Raw genomic sequence first — 18,739 nt, forward strand, 5'->3', positions numbered from 1 at the left:
TTGAACAGTAATTGCATGTTTCGTTTTATTTTAAAAACTGCAAAAATGCCTTCCAGAGTGGCTGAACAATTTTTAATTCCCACCAGCAGTGTATGAGTGATTGGGTTTCTCTGCATGATTGCCAACATTTAGTGTCACTGTTTGTATTTTAGCTCTTCTCACAGGTGCATAATGATACCCCTTTATAAAAGGTCTTAATTTGCATTTCCCTGATGCTAATGATGTTGACCATCTTTTCATGGGCTTATTTGCCATCTGGAGATCCTCTTTGGTAAAGTGTCTGTTCATGTCTTTTGCCCATTTTCTAATTGTAACGTTTGCTTTTTTTTTTTTTTTTTTTTGGACTGTTGAGTTATGAGAGTTCTTTATGTATTCTAGGTACTAGTTCTTTGTCAGATAGGTGGTTTGCAAATATTTTCCCCCGGACTGTAGCTTGTCTTTTCATATTTCATATAGACTCTTAGTCAGTTCAGGCTGCTATTACAAAAATACCATAGCCTGGGTGGCTCTAACAACAGTCACTTCTCACAGCCCTGAAGTCTGGAAGTCTGAGATGAGTCTAAAGGGAATTATGCTGAGTGGAAAAAGCCAATTCTGAAAGGTTACATGCTATGCAGTCCACTTATGCAACATTCTTGAAATGACAAAATTATAAAAAATGGAGAACAGACTAGTGATTGACAGGGGATCAGAACTGGGGGTTAAGTGGGGAGCAGGGAAAGAGAGGTGAGTGTGTCTATAAAAGGTCAACGATGGGGGGGACCCATGTGGTGATGGGACTGTTCTGCATCCTGACTATACCAATGTCAGTATCTGGCTGTGATATTGAACTATAGATTTGCCAGATGTTACCATTGAGGGAAAACGAGTAAAGGGTACCCAGGATCTCACTGTAGGATTTCTTACAATTGCATGTGAATATACAACTATCTCAAGATAAAAAGTTTCACTTGAGTTATAGGCTGTGATTGATAAAAATTGCCCACCTCCTTAAATGTTGGCCACCTTATGATTTTCTTAGACATGTTACTGACTACCTAATAATTATCAAAATTGTAAAACACGTTGAGTATTATGAATACTTTGATCATCATTGTAATGGAATAGACAAATGTGTTTCTATGAAAGGCCAATTTTGATTATAAGAAAACACAGACACACACAAAACAAAATCTCTGTGAAAAGGATGGCAATCGACCTCGCTCATTCTGGGCCCTGGCAGGAGGTCTAAGGATTCTGCCATCTGGGATTTTGGGATGAGGCTGACATTCTCCTGCCCCTTTCCTTGCAGGATCTCCTCTTCAGCGTGTGCGCCCTCAACGTCCTGTCCACCATCGTGTGTGCGCTGGCCACAGCCATGTGCTGTATGCAGATGGTCTCCTCTGACGTCCTGCAGATGGTGAGTGACTGATCCCCTCCTCCTCTACCCATTTTGAAACCAGTGTAGAAGTGGACGCTTCTGGCTTCAGCTAGATGTGGTAAGGATAGTGGCCCCTGATGGTCAGTGGCACCTGGAGTTTGCCTTGTGTTGCCCTCTGGAAGACCAAGCATCTGCACATGTGGCACCGCTGATGTATTTATTTTAGGTGTTGTTGGAGCTCCATATTGACAGGGGTCTGCCACTGTCGTGTTCTCTAGGTTGGCCCCTGGCATGTGCCCTTGAGTCCATGTCATGAAATTCCTGCAGCCTTGGACATCCCCTGGACTCCAAAGCAAGGTGCCTTCCTCGGGCTTCAGAATTCTCTTTTAATCCAGGAAGTTTAGGGGTGTTAGAAGATCAGTTCTTTTCCAATTGGAAATTGCTAACCTGTGCATTTTTGATTTGCTAATGAACCCTGAGCTCGTACTCCAGCGGCCAGTCACTGGCCATCATTTGGCCCTTTGCCCAGGGTCGTACACAGGAAGACCTGCCGTTCCCAGGGGCAGCAAGGAGGCCAGGAGCATGGTTCACTAACACATGTTATAATATGTGAGTTATTAACACACATTTATAAATACACATCTCATAAATAGTGAAGGCTCTTCCTGTTTTCAGTGTGAATGGAACACAGCCTACTGATCAGAATGCTACTGAGTACAATAAAGAGAAATTGATGAAAAAATATCGTAAGGGTAGGAATGTCTATGTGTGTGTGTCTGTCTGTCTCTCTCTGTCTCTCAATTTGCCTGTTTGAGACCTACCCTGCTTCCCACACAATGTTTTATGCATCTTAGGCAAGAAAAGGCAGCTGGTTCTTATAGTGGGATTTTTTATGTTCTCTTCTTTGTCATTCACCCTGTGGCAGTCAACATCAGTTAATCAAGATACAGGGGCAGAGAGCATCATTACCAAGACGTTAAAAATTCATTGGTCCTAATTGCATGCCACGGGAGTCTCTCCCTCCCGGTGTATATCCACACAGCTGTCACAGCCAGGCTGCCCTTTCTGGGAGGCTGCAGTTTTCTGAAAGGTATCTAATTAAGCAGTTATTCGGTAACCATGAACTTCTGCCCTTGTTCACCGGGGCCTCATGTTGGCAATTTTCTCCAGCGTGTTCTGTAAAGGAAAGGTTAAGTACCAGGGGTTTCTCCTCACCTCAGCAGATTTTACTATTGATCTGTAAATATCACATCAGTTCAACCAACTTACAGAACTAAAGGCATGTAAATGCTGAAAGTTCGCATTCTCCTGGTTTTATGCGTTAAAATAAAAATTGCCAACGAAATAAGAATAAAGTAAATTCTGTTTATGAGAGCATATACGATTATAGCAGCAGTGTGCAGAGACACGCTGTAGTTGCGATGGGTGGGGCATGAGCCGCCATGGAGCCGTGCGTCTGAAGGCAGGAGCGCCAGGGTCTGAGTCCCTTCTTCTGCATTCGAGGCAGGTGACTCTGGGTGTGTCACTGAACCTACCTGTGCCTCAGTTTCCTCGCCTGTGAAGTGGAATGAATGGGAGGCCTGGGGATCTCTAATACATGTGAACTGTTTGATTTGAAACGTGCAGGGACTGTCAGTCTGTCACTGGGACGTCGCAGCAATGTCTGCAGACGTGGTGGCTGAGGCTCTTTACCAGCAGAAAGTCCTGTGCGAGGGAAGGGCAGGCAGTGGCGACAGCGGCTGCCCTCAGAAGCCCTATTGTTTCCTCACTGAGTACTTTGTGGGTGAGTTTGCCTTACACCCCTGGCTTGGAAGCAGAAATATCAGGCTTCCCGCCAGCACATCCTTTCCGTTCTGTGACGGGTGCCGTGGGAGCCCAGGGCTCTGCTGCCAGGCTTCAGAGTCATGGGGGAGGCAAAAGAGAGCTGGTGGTGGGTGGCCATGGCGCCTGTGGGACTGGCATGATCTTGGGCACATCACTGCCTGTGGGACCCCGTTTCCTCGGCTGTAAAGAAGATAAAGTGTGTGCCCTGCTGTCCTCATAGAGCTGCTTACGGGATGAGTCCATTCCTCTGTGGGAATGGGATTTGAAGGAACATGGTGGCCACATGGAGGTTGGGTCTTGCCGTGTGGGCTGGAGGCTTGAGCCAGGCTGGCTGGGCAAACCATTCCCTACTAGTAGCATCCGCAGTTCACCCCTGCACCATTTCTGCTCCAAGAACCTGGGCCATAAGCTTTCCAAGGGACAGTTGTAGCTATTCCTAACTCGTTTATGCCAGTGATGTTTGTTGTAATTACATGTTCTAGTACTATGTAAAGCCAGGAAATATGAGTGCAGAAAGATAATTGTTTCTGGTACAACACAGTTGAGTTCTTTGGAAAGGTTCGGTGAACGGGTGCTGCTGAATATATTGCTGTTCATTTCGATGCAAGTGAGACAACTATGGCGGTTGCAATAAATGCTGATAAAAATCTAGAGGAGCCAGGTGTGGTGGCTCATGCCTGTAATCCCAGCACTCTTGGAGGCCAGCAGATCACCTGAGGTCAGGAGTTCGAGACCAGCCTGGTCAACATGGTGAAACCCCATCTCTACTAAAAATACAAAAATTAGCTGGGCATGGTGTCACATGCCAGTAATCCTAGCTACCCAGGAGGCTGAGGCAGGAGAATGGCTTGAACCTGGAAGGCGGAGGTTGCAGTGAGCCAAGACTGTGCCACTGCACTCCAGCCTGGGTGACAGAGCAAGATTCTGTCTCAAAAAAAAAAATAAATAAATAAAATAAAATAAAAATAAAATCTAGAGGGAATCCACATACACATTGCTTGACAAGCACCTTTCAGCTCTAGCCCCACTTTAAAAACACAGAAAAGGTTGTTAGATCCATGTCTTACGGATGCAGCTATGCAGGAAAGACCACAGGGCACTCCACACAGCAGACTGACTCTGAGAAGAGGCTTTACTCAGGCAGGAAAAGGTCAGTCCATGTATGTACAGTCAGCCCCCGTTGAGCCAACCGTGGATCGACACCATTCAAGGAAAAAACACTATAAAAATAACAAAACAACAACAAAAATATAAATAAAAAACAATACAGTGTAGCAACTATTTCCATAGCATTTATGTTGTATTAGGTGTTAGAAGTATTCTGTATTCTAGAGATGATTCAAAGTATACAGGAGGATGTGTGTAGGTTATGTCCAAATACGACACTATTTTATGTAAAATACTTCACCCTCCACCGATTTTAGTATCCAGTGGCAGAGGAGGTTCTGGAAGCAATTCCCTGTGGATTCAGAGGGACACTGTATAAATGGTTTTTTCTTTTACCAGGGATCTGTGAGGTGGGGGATCCGGTAACAGCTGTCTTGACATACAATTCACCTATCATACAATTCCCCATTAACACACATAAGGATTGTGTTAATCTGTGGATCAGTTTCAGGAGTACTGTCATCTTAACATAGTAAGTCCTCCAACCTATGGACATGAGGTGCCCTTCCATTCATTTAGATGTTCTTTAATTTCTTTCAGTTATATTCGCGGTTTTCAGTGTACAAGTTTTGCTTTTTTGTTAAATTTATTCCTGAGTATCTTATTTTTCTTGATGCTGTCATAAATGGAATTACTATGTTAATTAAATTTTCAGATTATTCATTGCTAATATATAGAAATACAAATGATTTTTTATATTGATCTCATATCCTGAAACCATGCTGAACTCATTATGAGCTTTATTGTTGGGTTTTTCTCTGGATTCTTTCTGTATGCAAAATCATGTCACCTGCAAATAGAAATCAGTTTACCTCACGCTGGATGTCTTTTATTTTGTCTTCTTGCCTAATTGCCCTGGCTGGAACCTCCATTACAATGTTGAATCGAAGCGGTGAGAGTGGACTTTCTTGGCTTGTATCTAGGGGAAGCCTCCAGTCTTTCACCATTGAGCAGTATGTTAGCTGTGGGTTTTTCGTAGATGCTGTTGATCAGATTCAGGAAGTTCCCTTCTATTCCTAGTTTGTGGGGTCTTTTTTATAAAAAAGAAAGTTGAGTGTTGTCAAATGCTTTTTCTGCATCCGTTGAGACGCCCGTGAGGTTTTTGTCCTCTGTTCTATTAATATGTTGAATTACACAGATTGATTTTTCTGATGTTAAGCCAACCTTGCATTCGCGAGATAAATCCCACTCGGTCATGACATGTAATCCTTTTTATAGTAATAGAAGAGTTTGGAAGTGTTTCTTCCTCTTCTTTTTTTGGAAGATTGCTTTGAAGAATTGGTATTAATTGTTCATTAATTTTTTATTTGAGATGGAGTCTCTCTCTGTCACCCAAACTGGAGTACAGTGGATTGATCTCGGCTCACAGCATCCTCCACCTCCCACGTTCAAGTGATTCTCCTGCCTCGTCCTCCTTAGTAGCTGGGATTACAGGCGTGTGCCACCACACCCAGATAATTTGTGTGTGTGTGTGTGCGTGTGTATTTTTAGTAGAGATGGGGTTTCACCATGTTGGGCAGGCTGGTGTTGGACTCCTGACCTTAGGTGATCCACCCGCCTCAGACTCCCAAAGTGCTGGGATAACAGATGTGAGCCACCATGTCCAGCTAAATGTTTTGTTTGTTTGTTTGTTTTTCCTGAGACAAGGTCTCACTCTGTCCCTCCGGCTGGAGTGCAGAGGTGCGATCATGGTTCACTGCAGCCTCTACCTCCTGGACTCAAGCAGTCCTCCCACTTCCGCCTCTCAAGTAGCTCAGACTGCAGACACACGTCACCATGCCCGGCTAATTTTTTAATTTTTTTGTAGAGACAGGGTCCCTCTATGATGCCCAGGCTGGTCTTGAACTCGTAGGCTCAAGTGACCCTCTATCCCTCGGCACCCCACGTTCTTGGATGATAGGCATGAGCCACCATGCACGGCCCTTCTTTAGCTATTTGATAGAGTTCACCAGTGAAGCTTCAATCTCTTGTCATATTTTCTATTCTTCTGAAGTCTGTTTTGGTAGTTTGTGTCTTTCTATGAATTTGTCCATGTATACAGGATTTAAGTTAAAGTAAAATGGGTTTAGTATGTATGTCTTATGTTTGCGTGTGTCTGTGTGTGTGAAACTCCCCACTTTAAATAATTTTCTTGTTCAATAACCAGGCAACCACTAGTCCCAGAGAAGAAGGCGTCTCTTGGCATCTGTGTATATTGGTGTTTTGTGCTTTCCTCAGCGTGACTTTCTTCTTACCCTGTCATGTCTTTGGAGTGTGTCACTTCCCTCCTCCTCCCACACCGTGGCCAGCTTCTGCGTTTTCCTGCATTTAGTCATTTAGTTCCAGGTGAAATGTGTTAGAGTATAAGCTCTTTGGGATGTCCTTTCTATGTCACTCATCCTGAGCCCTTAAATCACAGCATCCCATCACATCTTAAATCACCTTTAGGTTTAGCTTTATAGAGCTTTACTGCTCACTGCCGTTTCTGTGTTCTTTATCTTCCCCTATGTTGGCCTCTTTGTTCTGAGCGGGTTTTCATTTCTTGCATTCAGGTGGCTTTTGTTGTACTAACTCTTCATTTCTGGTGTTTATCTGTATCTGCGACCTTCAAAGTGAGAAGCGCTAATTTATGAAGGAAGCATAATTAGGGAGGAAGGTCACTGTGGGTAAGAGGGTGTAAGCCCTTCACCCACCCTTTCCCGATCAACTGACACTAATTTCTTTTCTCAGAAAGAACCTGTGGGAAGCCCCTCCAGCTCCAGCTCCAGCTCCAGCCCCCACGGCCCTTCTCTGGTGCCCTGTTGTGCTGTGCCTACAGAGGGGTGCTGGGCTGAGGGGATGACAGTCATGCCCTGGCCTCCCACAGGAAGGAGCACCTCTTCCCAATTTGCTCCCGAGGCAGCCCTGCAGCCTGGCAACTTTGCTCCACTGTGCTGGTCTCAGCCCCACTTCCCCAGCCCGTCTCCCTGCTCCTCCATGTTAGCAGGAAGGACCCAGGCTGTGATTTCTACTGTGACTGATGTTCTGACAACTTACACAATTGATCCAAATTCCAGCCATAACCGCTTTTCAGGAAGCTTCCCGGTTTTGTGTTTACTGATGTGTTCACTTCTTTGCTCGCTCATTCATTCAGTCATTCAGTCAGCAATTATCTCATGGGCTTTGCTACACGTCCAGTGCTGGTGGGAATCTAGGAATAGCAAGAACAAGTCCTCCAAAGAACCTGAAACTCCCATCTTATTTCTGTGGATCAGCAATTTGGGATCATTAACTGCCGATGGAACTAACATAATGCATGCTTGTATCCATGAGAAGCAAAGCGTCCTGCCTATTGTCAGACCTGATGAAGCTGAGCTGCTCTAATATGTGTGGAAATCGGGAAAAGACATTCTGATGATACAGGGTGGTTGATTGACATCATTTAGCGGAAAAGATTTTTGATCACTTAAGTTCTGTAATCTTTTTGTTTGTTTGTTTTTAAATGTTATCTCATTCTTCCACTTTTCTGTTACATTGTTTTCTTCTTCACTTACTTCCTTGCCAGCGGCTGCAGCCTCAGGAATATCATCTACTGTGACATGTATCTCCATTAGGCATGCGCTTGTTAACTTCATCTTTCATGACTGTCATTTAGGTCGCTGTCCGCCCGACAGAGGTGACCTCCTTTAGACAGCAGATGGGGCACTGTGCCTTCCATAGCGTGCTAACTGGGTTTGCCCATGGAGCTGGTAGGCGGTGCTGGCTGGTCAGGGACACGACACCACCCCATGAGAGCCACAGCATCACCAAGTTCACCAGTATCTTCTCTCCACCTCACCCCAGCCCTGGCTACACCTGCTGGAGAGGGCGCTCTGGGGACCCACAGTGACCTTGAGGTCCTTGAGGCCTGGGCTGCACAGCATTGTCCCTGGACAGTAGGTGCTACTTATCTGTCAGACCAGGAGCAACGGGCAGCTGCTTATCTAAACAGCTCATGCAGACAATCATCAAAATGACGTGGACACACAGTCGTTTTTCTTTAATGTTAAATATGCTAATGAGCATCTGTCCACCAGTTATCTCATCTGGGGTCGTGGTCATCCCTTTGGTTATGGGTCTGTTGGCCTGTCTGGGTGTATTTCTTGGAGAAAGTTCATGGAAATCGCACCATCGATGATTTTTAGATTCAGTTCCTCTAAAGTGGAGCCAGCCAGGGGAAGCGACAGGGGAAGTACAGACCTTCCTCGGATTTTTATGATTCTCCTCTGCTCGTTGACCTGCCTTGCCTGGACTTGACTTGGCAGTGGTTTCTGCTTGGCTGCCCTCCTTTATCGAGTCTTTCCAAAGCATTCAACTTGGTTTTCACAGAACGAGCAGCTCTTCCTGTCTGCATCCCTCTTTCCTTATGCAATCGCAGTAATAATGAGCACAGGCCTCGCCCTGTGCAGTAAGGCACCTGGAGCCCTGGGTGGGCATGGAACCTACCTGGGGGTGGCGGCAGGACCAGGGAGCCGCAGGGCAGGCTCTCCCCAGGGTCTGAAGCGCAGAGCGGGAGCTCCAGGTCATCTGCAGGGCTGTCCAGGAGGAAGTTGATTCAGCAAACTTTGGTAGTAACAAGCCTGTTGTTTCTACCAAGTCTAAGGAAGGCAGAGGGAGAGGTCCCTTCCCTGTAATTCTGAGTCTTTCTGGAAAAACTCAGAGGTGTGTGTGCTCCCTTCAGGAGCCAGGATGTGGCGAGGACATTGGTAGAGGGAGCAGGGAGAGTGTGCTGGGGAGGAAACCACTGAATATAAAGGGAGGTGAGCAGACTGGGCTGGAACCTGGAGGAGCGGGCAGCTCAGAGCTCCACAGTGTTCCTGGAGATCCCTAGCCCTTGTCCATAGACCCCTGACACCTGCCCTGCCCCTCCCTGTTCCTGATGGCAGGAGATGGAGGCATGGGCTGGACGAGCTCATACTGATGATCCAAGCCTGCCTTTAAGCCACACAGCGCTGCTGTCTGGGTCTGTGACTGAGCAGTGGTGCTTCTCAGGGAAGGGGACTGAGACTCACAGGGTCAGAAATGTGTTCACATCCTGTGGGTCCTCAGTGCAGGGCCCAGAGACAACTGGCTTGAGGTCTGACTCCCCGTCCCAGGCAGGTTGACCTCTTCACCCTCTCCCTCAGATCCCAGACTGGGCTGCGTGGATAGACTGAAATGTTCTGGGCTCTGTGTTAAGTGGGCTTTGGGAAGCTGCCCAAGGCCAGGTAGCCTTAGTTCTCATCCTCCATCACTTCCACATGCACCCGGAAGGACAGGACACACCTGGGTTCGGATCCCCTCTCCCCGGAGCAGACTGAGCAGGGGCTCTTGTCCAGCAGGATCTCAAATCCACACTCCTGTTGTGCAGGGACAACCCTAGGCACTAGTTATGCTCATGTCAGGTGCGTGAGCCCCAGCTGGCCACCAGACACAGGTGTACCTTTGTCACCACATGGATCGGAGAAGGCAGTCACAGATCAGAGCAAGCAGAGCCACCTGGGAAAGAAGGGACTGTTTAGAGCCCCTTTTCCGCCCTCCACCTCCGGGTGCAGAGTTGAGCTTTATACGTGGCAGTAAACATGCAGCTGAGGCTTCAGAGCCTGGAGCTTGGGCCGGGTGGGGGAGGAGTGGCTGCCCACTGGCTTTTCAGGGTCACAGGCATTTCCGCGGGTCCTGAAGGTAACTGGGAGGCGCCAGGTGAAAGGGAGGTAGGGAGCTGGGAAGAGGGAACAATCCGTGTTTGATAGTTGGGATCAGAGCAAGTTTGTTCAAGGAGCGGGGAGTTTGGGGGCGCTGGTTGGTTCGGAAGCTGGAAACCAGATGGAGTTCCGTGAGCCAGGGTCTCATTAAAGTCTTTTCAACTGCAGTGACCTCATCAGATTGGTTTAAAAACAGCTCTGCTAGCAGGATGGAGACCAAATTACAGAGACAGAAAATCAAGGTAGAGAGGCACACAGGTTAGAAGCTCCTGCCAGGAGGACGTGGACAGGGGCTGAGTGGAGGTGCCCCGCAAGGAGGCGTCTGCCGGTCTCCTCTGCAGAGGTTTACTGAGTACCCGCCGTGTGCGACTGCGAGATGGGAACACAGAGCGGGGTAAAATAGATGTGCCTCAGATGGCCAGGAAAAGAAATTGCCCTTAGGATTTCAACACAGTTACTGGGAGCCGGTTACTTGGGCGTGGAAGGCTGAAGGAACAGAAGAGGTTACAGAGAGAGAAATAACTGCAGAGAGCAGCTCTCAGCCCGCAAAGCCGGGGAACAGAAGGGAAGAAGTGGGAAGGCGCAGGAAACCCGCAGCTCCCTCGTCGCCCCGCCCGCCGGCCAGGTGCCCTCTGGCGCCCCCTACAGGCAGAGCCCACCCGCAGCCCTGGCACGGTAGCCTGGGAAGCGTAGTCTGCAGACCTCCAGCGCCAGCCTGCAGAGCAGAGGACAGAGCTGGCGACCCTGGGACGGGAGACACACCCAGACCTAATTAAACACACACAGATGGTGGGGAAGAGAGGGGAGATGTCAAGCGCCACTTGCAGGATTCTGGCTGGGGAAGCTGAGGAGTCAAGGTCAAAGGATCCCTGGGAAATGAGTCCAGGAAGGTGGGGCCAACACGCCCCGGCAAGGCGACCCAGAGCTTAGTGCAGATGCAGTCCTTTGACCTTCACATAGCCTCCAGTGTGTGTGGCAGCCTCTGCTAACTTGCACCTGCGGAGAGGGTCCCTTGCAGCTCTTTCCCCTCTTCAAATGCTTGTTCTCCTTCCTGGTGGAATGGTGCCTTGAATTGGAAAGTGTTTTGGTGTCTGCATGTCATTAGTTTTGCTTGAGTATGTCATTGATTTTTTTTCTAATTTATGATAGAGACGAATTGAAAATATTTCCTGATTAGACCTGAGGGCATTTGCCCTCGCCCCTACCTCTCAGCTCTGTGCAGCAGGCATCAGGACTGACAGGCTCCAAGGCAGAGGACGACAGATGCACATGGCGCCCTGCTCACAGCCGATGATTCACCTCTGCTTCGGACAGCTAAACACACGCAGCTGTGGGTCGGTCTAGCCAGAGGCGAGGAGTGTGCTCTGTGTGTTAGGAGGTCCACGGGACCATTTTCCTATGATGTATTACACCTTTAGACACGGCCACCAGCCTTTCTCCGTCAACCTAGAGCATGCTTATTTCAGAGCTTGACCCCATTCAGAATGGTCACCTCACCCCTACCAGTGCAAAAGTGCTGCAGGTCCTGGCGTCTGTCAGCTCCAGCCCACCCTACCCCTGCTGCCAGAAGGCACCTCCTACCACGCAGCTCCAGTCCCCCTGCTCCCCAGCTCCAACACCCTTACCAGCTCCCCAGTGCCCCAGAATTAAGAATTGACTTCCAGAGCCTTATCTATTTGCTTTTCTTAAACACATCCTTCCCTGGCTCAACTGTTCTGGAGCCTGTCTCCCTGAGCACCCACTAGATGAAATCCCACCAATCTTTCAAGACCCGTTCAAATGCCTTCTTCATGAATGCTTTGGGGACCGCAGTCCCGACACAGTGCTTGGAGACCTCACTGTTTTCTAATGGAGCTGTCCTTGCTTGTGTGGCGTGATTCTGGGTCCCTGTCTTCCCCTCAACAGACACACACACACACGCATACACACACATACACATACACATACACACAGAGACACACATATACCTATACACACAAATACACACACATCTACATGCACATACACATACATGCACATACATATACATACACAAACACGTGCACACGCGCATACACACACATATACACATGCACATACATGCATAGACATACAAACATACACACATACATATATACAGACACATACAGATATATACAGACACACACATATGCACATAATGCACATCCACAGACACATACGTACATGTACATACACACATACACATGCATACACACAAACACACACACACTCACCCTTCCTCTCCTTACCTAATCTGCCCAGCGCCAGGAGGGCCCCTGGCCCAGAGCGTTTGCAGCATGTATCTTTTTGCCGTGTAGACCCTCACAGGGCGGCATTGACTGGAGCTGGAACAATACCCCAGGCATCTCACGCCACAGGTGGCCTCTGGGCAGCAGAGACGTGAAGGTGGAAAGAAAAGCAGTTGGCTGTTGGTTAGTCCTTCAGAAGTGGAAAACTAGGCAGAAATGGGTTTCATTTTTGTTAAAGTGATTTCACCTCGCTGTTAAAGCAGCATCTCGGTGTTCAAGGTTGGCCCATAGAATGTTCTGGAACTCATGAAGTTGTCTGTCTTTCCTCAGAGTAGTGCTTTACAAACTGTGTGAAATCCATAGAACCGCAAAATATTAATAGATACTCTGTGTCCAATGGGGCCCATTAGGAAATATTTGAGAAATGCTGGGTTAAAGTATTAAACAGCTAAAGGAGTATTTCAGCACAGCCCTTCTCAGAGACTTTAATACGTGAATACACAATGCAGGACTCCAAGAAGGGAGCATGTGGCATTTCCCACAGATTCACCACAGGAATTCTGGGAGTGGGGTAGGGCCATCTCAAGGGGAGAGTCTAGTGTTTTCTCATGAACACACTTCCAGAAATGCCGTGTTTTTTTATTGTTGTTTTTTGAGACAGAGTCTCACTCTGTTGCCCAGGCTGGAGTGCAATGGCACAATCTCGGCTCACTGCCACCTCCACCTCCCGGGTTCAAGCAATTATCCTGCCTCAGCCTCACAAGTAGCTGGGATTACAGGCATGCGCCACCACACCCGGCTAATTTTTTTCTATTTTCACTAGAGACGGGGTTTTGCCATGTTGACCAAGCTGGTCTCGAACTCCTGACCACAGGTGATCCACCCGCCTCAGCCTCACAAAGTGCTGGGATTACAGGCATGAACCACCACACCCAGCCGAAGTGTCATCTTAAACCACGAATGTCAGGCAGCCTTTGGACTGCAGTCTCTGAGTACTGTCATCAGAGTGGCAGGTGGAGCAGCAGGGACAGCATGAAAGACTTCCCGGACCATATTTTTTCTTTAAAAAAAGGCGTTCTGTATGACAGCGTGGGCAACAAAGCATTTTGAGACTACTGAGGCGAGGCGTTCCTCCTGGAGCCTCCGTTTTAAAGTGTGCGCTTAGCAGTTGTGGCTTGACAGCTGAAATTATAGGCATTCCAAACTGATCATTAAAGCTCGCATATAATTACCTTAATGAGACACAAGCCACACAAGATGTCCCAGATAACTCTGGTTGTCTCTGTTTTCCAGTTCCTTCCGCAGAGGTCACATCCGGCCAACCCTGCCTGCGTGACTCCTCATGGCACCGTTCTCCACCAGACCCTGGATTTCGATGAGTTCATCCCCCCACTCCCGCCTCCACCCTATTACCCGCCAGAGTACACCTGCACACCCTCCGCCGAGGCCCAGAGGTTGGTCTCCCCGGCTGCCGACATCTCGAAACCACCGAGATCGGCAGCAGTGTCTGGGAGGTGGGAGTTGCGGTGGTCCTGCAGGCATGGCGGTGAGAACAGAGGAGGGGCAGTGGAAGGAGAGGGTCTTAGACATAGAACATTCCCCGTGGCACCTTTGCAATGCAACCCAAAAGAAACCGGAGGCAGACAGGTGTCGCTGCCTTACGTTCTCATGACGTGCAAAGCTGCGGTCACGTTACAGTCATTTGTGTAACATGTGCAGTTTAATGAAAGATGTCATTGGCTGTATGATGATTTGAATTTTAATGGACAGGTCAGTAGAGTTGATTGAAAATGTTGATGTCATTCCAGGAAAAAAACCAAAAGTGTAAATCGCCCAGTGACTGAAGCTTTCATTTCACAATGATGGGAAGTATTAGGAGAGGGGAAGCCCTGGCCGCCCCCGCTCTGGCTGCTTTGAGAGCTGTCAGCACTTCTGCCGCCTCCTTCGGGCGATGACGATGTGATGGTTCTGTCTTTTTCAGGGGCCTCCACCTGGACTTTGCTCCGTCTCCATTCAGCACTTTGTATGACGAGGCCATCAACAGCCCTGGCCTGCTGTATCCTGCTGAGCTCCCCCCTCCCTATGAGGCGGTGGTGGGCCAGCCTCCTCCCAGCCAGGTGAGGCCCAGGGCCCCAGACAAGGCCAGTTCCCATGGAATGGTACGGACACTGTCCCGGCCAGCCCTTGGAAGGCACCTCACACCGCGCCAGGTCCGAGCTTGCTGTGGAGTGAACACCCATGAGCACCCTGTGCTGAGGCCCCGGGACACATGCATCTCTCTCGAAGCCTTTCAGCAAACCTGTGGGATGTTGGTCTTATTAGTCCTGTGCTGTAGATGAGGCCACAGGCTCAGAGAGTGGCACCTGCAGGGACGCCAGCCTGGGCCTGGGGCACCCAGGGTTGATGGTTTTCCCTTTGGCTCCCCAGTTCCGTTTCTGCAGCCACGAGTCACAACCCAGGCGCATCTGAGCTTCGTGCTGGTGGGTGGTCTGGGATCCGGGCAGAAGGACCTGGGACAGCTCCTGACCAGAGGGGAGAGCCCCCAGGAGTGGAACTGGGTCCATGGACCAAGTACCCAGGGCGCCCCAGCCTGTCTTGATCCCACACTGCCATCACCACCCTCTGGGGAGGGGAGAAAGCGGCCCTGGATCCCTGGTCCGGCCTGAGGCTGAGATGTTTCAGGCCAGGGAAGTGCCTCAGCCGCTAGGTCCTTCCGGCCTTCTCTGAGCTGGGCATGCCAGGCACTCCCGCAGCCTCATGGTGCCTGACACGACAGGCAGTGTGTTCGTGGAGCCTCAGTTTCCTCATCTGTAAAATGGGGATCATAATAGTACCAAGGTTATGGGATGAAATGGGATGTTGTCTGTAATGGAGCCAACAGGAGTTGGAACATAGTAAGATCTGAGTTCAGCAAAAGTCAGTCACCCTTTTGGGGTATTGTTTTCCTCCTCCTCATCGCTGTTGTCATGACTCAGTGTGGAATGCTGCTAGCCAGGGCAGAGAGATGGGGACATCTGGAAAAGTCACGTGGCCCATAGTGCAAGGGACCCTCCAGGGACCCACCCTCCAAGGAATATGGGGTTATGTAAATAGACCAAATCGACAGCTCGCTGGTGTCCCTGAAATACAGGGAGAGAAAGCAAGCGACTGGAAAACATATTTTAGGATATCATCCGTGATATGTCACTGTCACTTTGAGATCCCGAGAGCCCATGTGCACACAAGCCAGGTGGCAATGCTGGTCCCTGTCCCAACCAGTGACCAAGGCAGCGCTGGCCCTGAGGAGCCCCTGTGGGTGGAGCAGCAGTTTCCATGTTGGCTGAAGAAGCTCACAAGCCCTGCTGACGGTCACACCCGCAAGGACTGGTCACCATTGCAGGCAGGGTGGGCTTAGGACAGGAGGAGATGCGACTGCCTCGTGCCCTGTGGAAACATGGACAGCACATTCAGACGCTGTAAGGCACCACACACCTTGGGACTCATATATACCACAGGGACCTCCTTCAGGGTGGCTTGTGGTGGGCCAGCTCAGCTTCCGGCTGGCCGTGAGCCCCCAGTGCATCCTCACACAAGCAGACAGTCCCCGAGCAGCCACCCTGAAATGCCTAGAGCAGCTAGGCAGGCTGCAGCCAGTGACCCCTGAGCCCTGGCCAGGACCCCCTTTTTACTGTGGATACTAGAAGCAGATGTGTGGGGCTGCCTGTGGGGAGGGATCCTTTAGTGAGGAGGCGGGCATGGCCCTGAAATCCCATTCCTGAACTTGCAGTAACGGAGATGTTCTTAGATGTTTTTATAAAGCTGAGCTGGGACCTCTGCCTTCCCAATGTTGTTTAGTTTTCTGTTTATGATAAAAATAATTCAAATCAGTGTTATCAGTGGAGACAGTTGGCTGTGATAAGAGTTTCGTCAGCACTGCGAGGGGAGCCCAGTGCACTGTGGGGTACCTGCCATGACATCAGGCCCAATTTGGGGGTCCACGGAGGGTCTGGGAGGTCAGGCTGGGTGGGCATCAGGCAGGTGAGGTGCAGGGAGTGGGGCTGGAAGGGCTCCTGAGAGAGGGAACAGCCTATGCAAAGGCTCAGAAGGAAGAAGGACAGGCACAGCGTATCCCCCAAACAGAAGGTCGTCCATAAAGAGTGTCAGATGAGTGTGCGTGGGTGGTGATCCGTCTGGGTGTGGTGGGTTGAATTCTGAGTGAGTGTCCAGCAGACGACAGGAGCTGTAGTTCAGTGATCAGAGTTAGCTGCCGCTGTCACTGGAGCCTGGGAAATGGGAGAGAGGGAGCCCCACAGAATGACACCATTGCAGGTGGCGATGGCACCCCCACACACGACAGGTTACAGGGCACTAGGCAGGCTCCCAGGAGCCTGGATTTGCCAAAACCAGCAGTTCCAGAAGGAAGCAGTGGGCCCAGTGCTGTCCAGAAGCTAACCCCCAGGGCCATGTGGCTTACTGTGGAGGGGCTGCTGGTGACCTTGGCAGAGCAGCTTTGATGGGATGGAGGGCAGGGCTGGACCACATCAGGTAAAGGAGTGAATGGCACATGCACAGGGGAGCGCAGGTGTGGTTGTGGTTTTCAGACACCAGTGGGTCCCCCCCCGGGGAACTTGATAATCAAATTCTAATGGCCGGGCCCACCCCCAGGGCGCCTGAGAACTTGATAATCAAATCCTAATGGCCGGGCCCACCCCCAGGGCGCCTGAGTCAGTAATTGGGGTATCGAAGTGGGGGGTTGGGGCTAAGAATCTGATGCCTGTCAAAGCCTCAGCGCCGCTGCTGCTCCCGCTTTGAGAGCCGGAGTAGATCACTCTTGCAGGGTGTTCAGTAAGGAGGAGAGAAGCTGGGATGGTAGGTAGAGGGGAGTGTGGATCTGGGACCTTTGAGGAGGTCACCAGGCAGATGTGGAAGGACCTAGATGGTGGGGATGGCAGGCCCAGGACAGGACCCTCCGTGACGGAAGCCCCTGGGAAGGCAGAGGGGAGGCTGACCGAGGGTGCAATGGGCAGCTCCACGCTGTAGCCAGCAGGGGTACCGGGCAGGGCGGCGGGTGGATCCGGAAACCCCTGAAGGTGGCAGGGGTGTGTGGTTCCCTGTGGCTGCCTTGTGGCGAGGGGGCAGCTCTGTCCCCTCCACCGCCTCTGCTCAGTGACCCTGCCTGCTGCCATCACAATTCCAGCTCCGCACTGGGTCTGGCTCTGAGCCTGCTTCCCCGTTCTCCCTTCTGCCCCTCGGACCCCTCTGCCTCCCAACGACAGGAACCCCCGTCCATGGAGCCCAGGCCCTGGCTTCCCAAGGGCAGTAGCTTCTGCTGGAAGTAGCTTCCGGACCTGGGTGTGCCATTCAGGGCCTGACCCCACAGCGGCACCTGGAAGGAATGGGTTCCTGGTGTGTCACAATTTCACTGTTTTCTCTGAAGAACAGAATACATTGGAAGGGATCGGGCTGGTTCTGAAACCAATGCGACACCCTTCTCCAAAACTCTGGGGAATTCTTTCAGTTGAGATTTCTTTCTCAGAACTGCGGTGAGAAGAGCTGAAAGGTCAGAGGCTGATCTTGAATTAGCTTGTGTTGGCTCAGAGACCCCCAGCTCCCCGTGCTGGCAGGGGCACAGCACGGCCGCCTGCGGGGCCTGTCCCTGGGCGCCCCCTGGCAGCAGGGCAGCATCTGGTGATGAAGGAGCCGCTAGAGGCCTTGGGCCCACTCTCTTTGACCCCGTGGCCTGGGAGCACTTTTCAATTCACGGCCATGTCTGGGAGTCTGGAAATCAAAGAAGCCCATTACCATCCACAGAGGGAAGGCCATGCCGCCAGCTGCGCCACCAGCTGTCCCCTCCCCAGGCAGCAAGGCCCCCCGGCTAGTCAGCAAGGAGCGCCCCTTCACAGCACGAGCCTGCATCCCGGGCGAGGCGGGGCCAGTTGCTTCTCCTTGTTAGGACAAATGTGCCCTCAGCACTCGTTTGGATAAAGAGAGGAGGCTGCAGAAGGCGGGCTCTGTGGGGGAAGAGCCCACTCTGGGGCGGGACGGGGGGTGCGCTGGGGAAGAGGTTTAACACAAGAGGGGGCAGCCTCCACAAGGGTGGGCTCCATAAGCACTCGCCTGGGTGATGGGCCGTGCACTCTTCCTTTCCGGCTTAGGTCACAGGCCGGACTAGGGTAGGATTAGGTTAGATGCCATTCTCTTTCCTGTGGTTCGAGGCTGTACTCTTCAGCCAGTGTTCAGGGAGTGAGTTTCTTTTGATAGCACGAAAGTGATTGAGAAATTGCCAGTGTGATCTTCTTGTCCGGGTGGCAAGTGTATGTTTCAGGGACCACTGATGGCAGTGGTCCTCCAGGGGATATAGGACAGAGTCCCCTTGTCACGGCACTCTCATCTGGAGGCCGTCAGAGACAAGCTTCTTTGAGGCTTCTGCAGAAGAGCTGGACCTGGTGATGTGGGGGCTGGGGTGCGTGTTGTGGGGGGGA

The 18,739-nt window shown here is 50.5% G+C and overlaps 1 protein-coding gene across 10 annotated transcripts in view; it reads left to right on the forward strand.

Annotated features, from left to right (window-relative positions):
- Positions 1-18,739, forward strand: part of ENTREP2 (endosomal transmembrane epsin interactor 2) — a 443,707-nt gene that overhangs the window by 410,951 nt on the left and 14,017 nt on the right. For all 10 annotated transcript variants that reach the window (XM_077939052.1, XM_077939054.1, XM_077939047.1 and 7 more), the window contains 3 exons: positions 1,292-1,399; positions 13,572-13,732; positions 14,260-14,395. In XM_077939052.1, coding sequence (XP_077795178.1) covers positions 1,292-1,399; positions 13,572-13,732; positions 14,260-14,395 — 405 coding nt within the window. The remainder of the gene's footprint in view (positions 1-1,291; positions 1,400-13,571; positions 13,733-14,259; positions 14,396-18,739) is intronic.

Source organism: Macaca mulatta, chromosome 7, assembly GCF_049350105.2.
Source record: "Macaca mulatta isolate MMU2019108-1 chromosome 7, T2T-MMU8v2.0, whole genome shotgun sequence".
NCBI classification, from domain to species: domain Eukaryota; kingdom Metazoa; phylum Chordata; class Mammalia; order Primates; family Cercopithecidae; genus Macaca; species Macaca mulatta.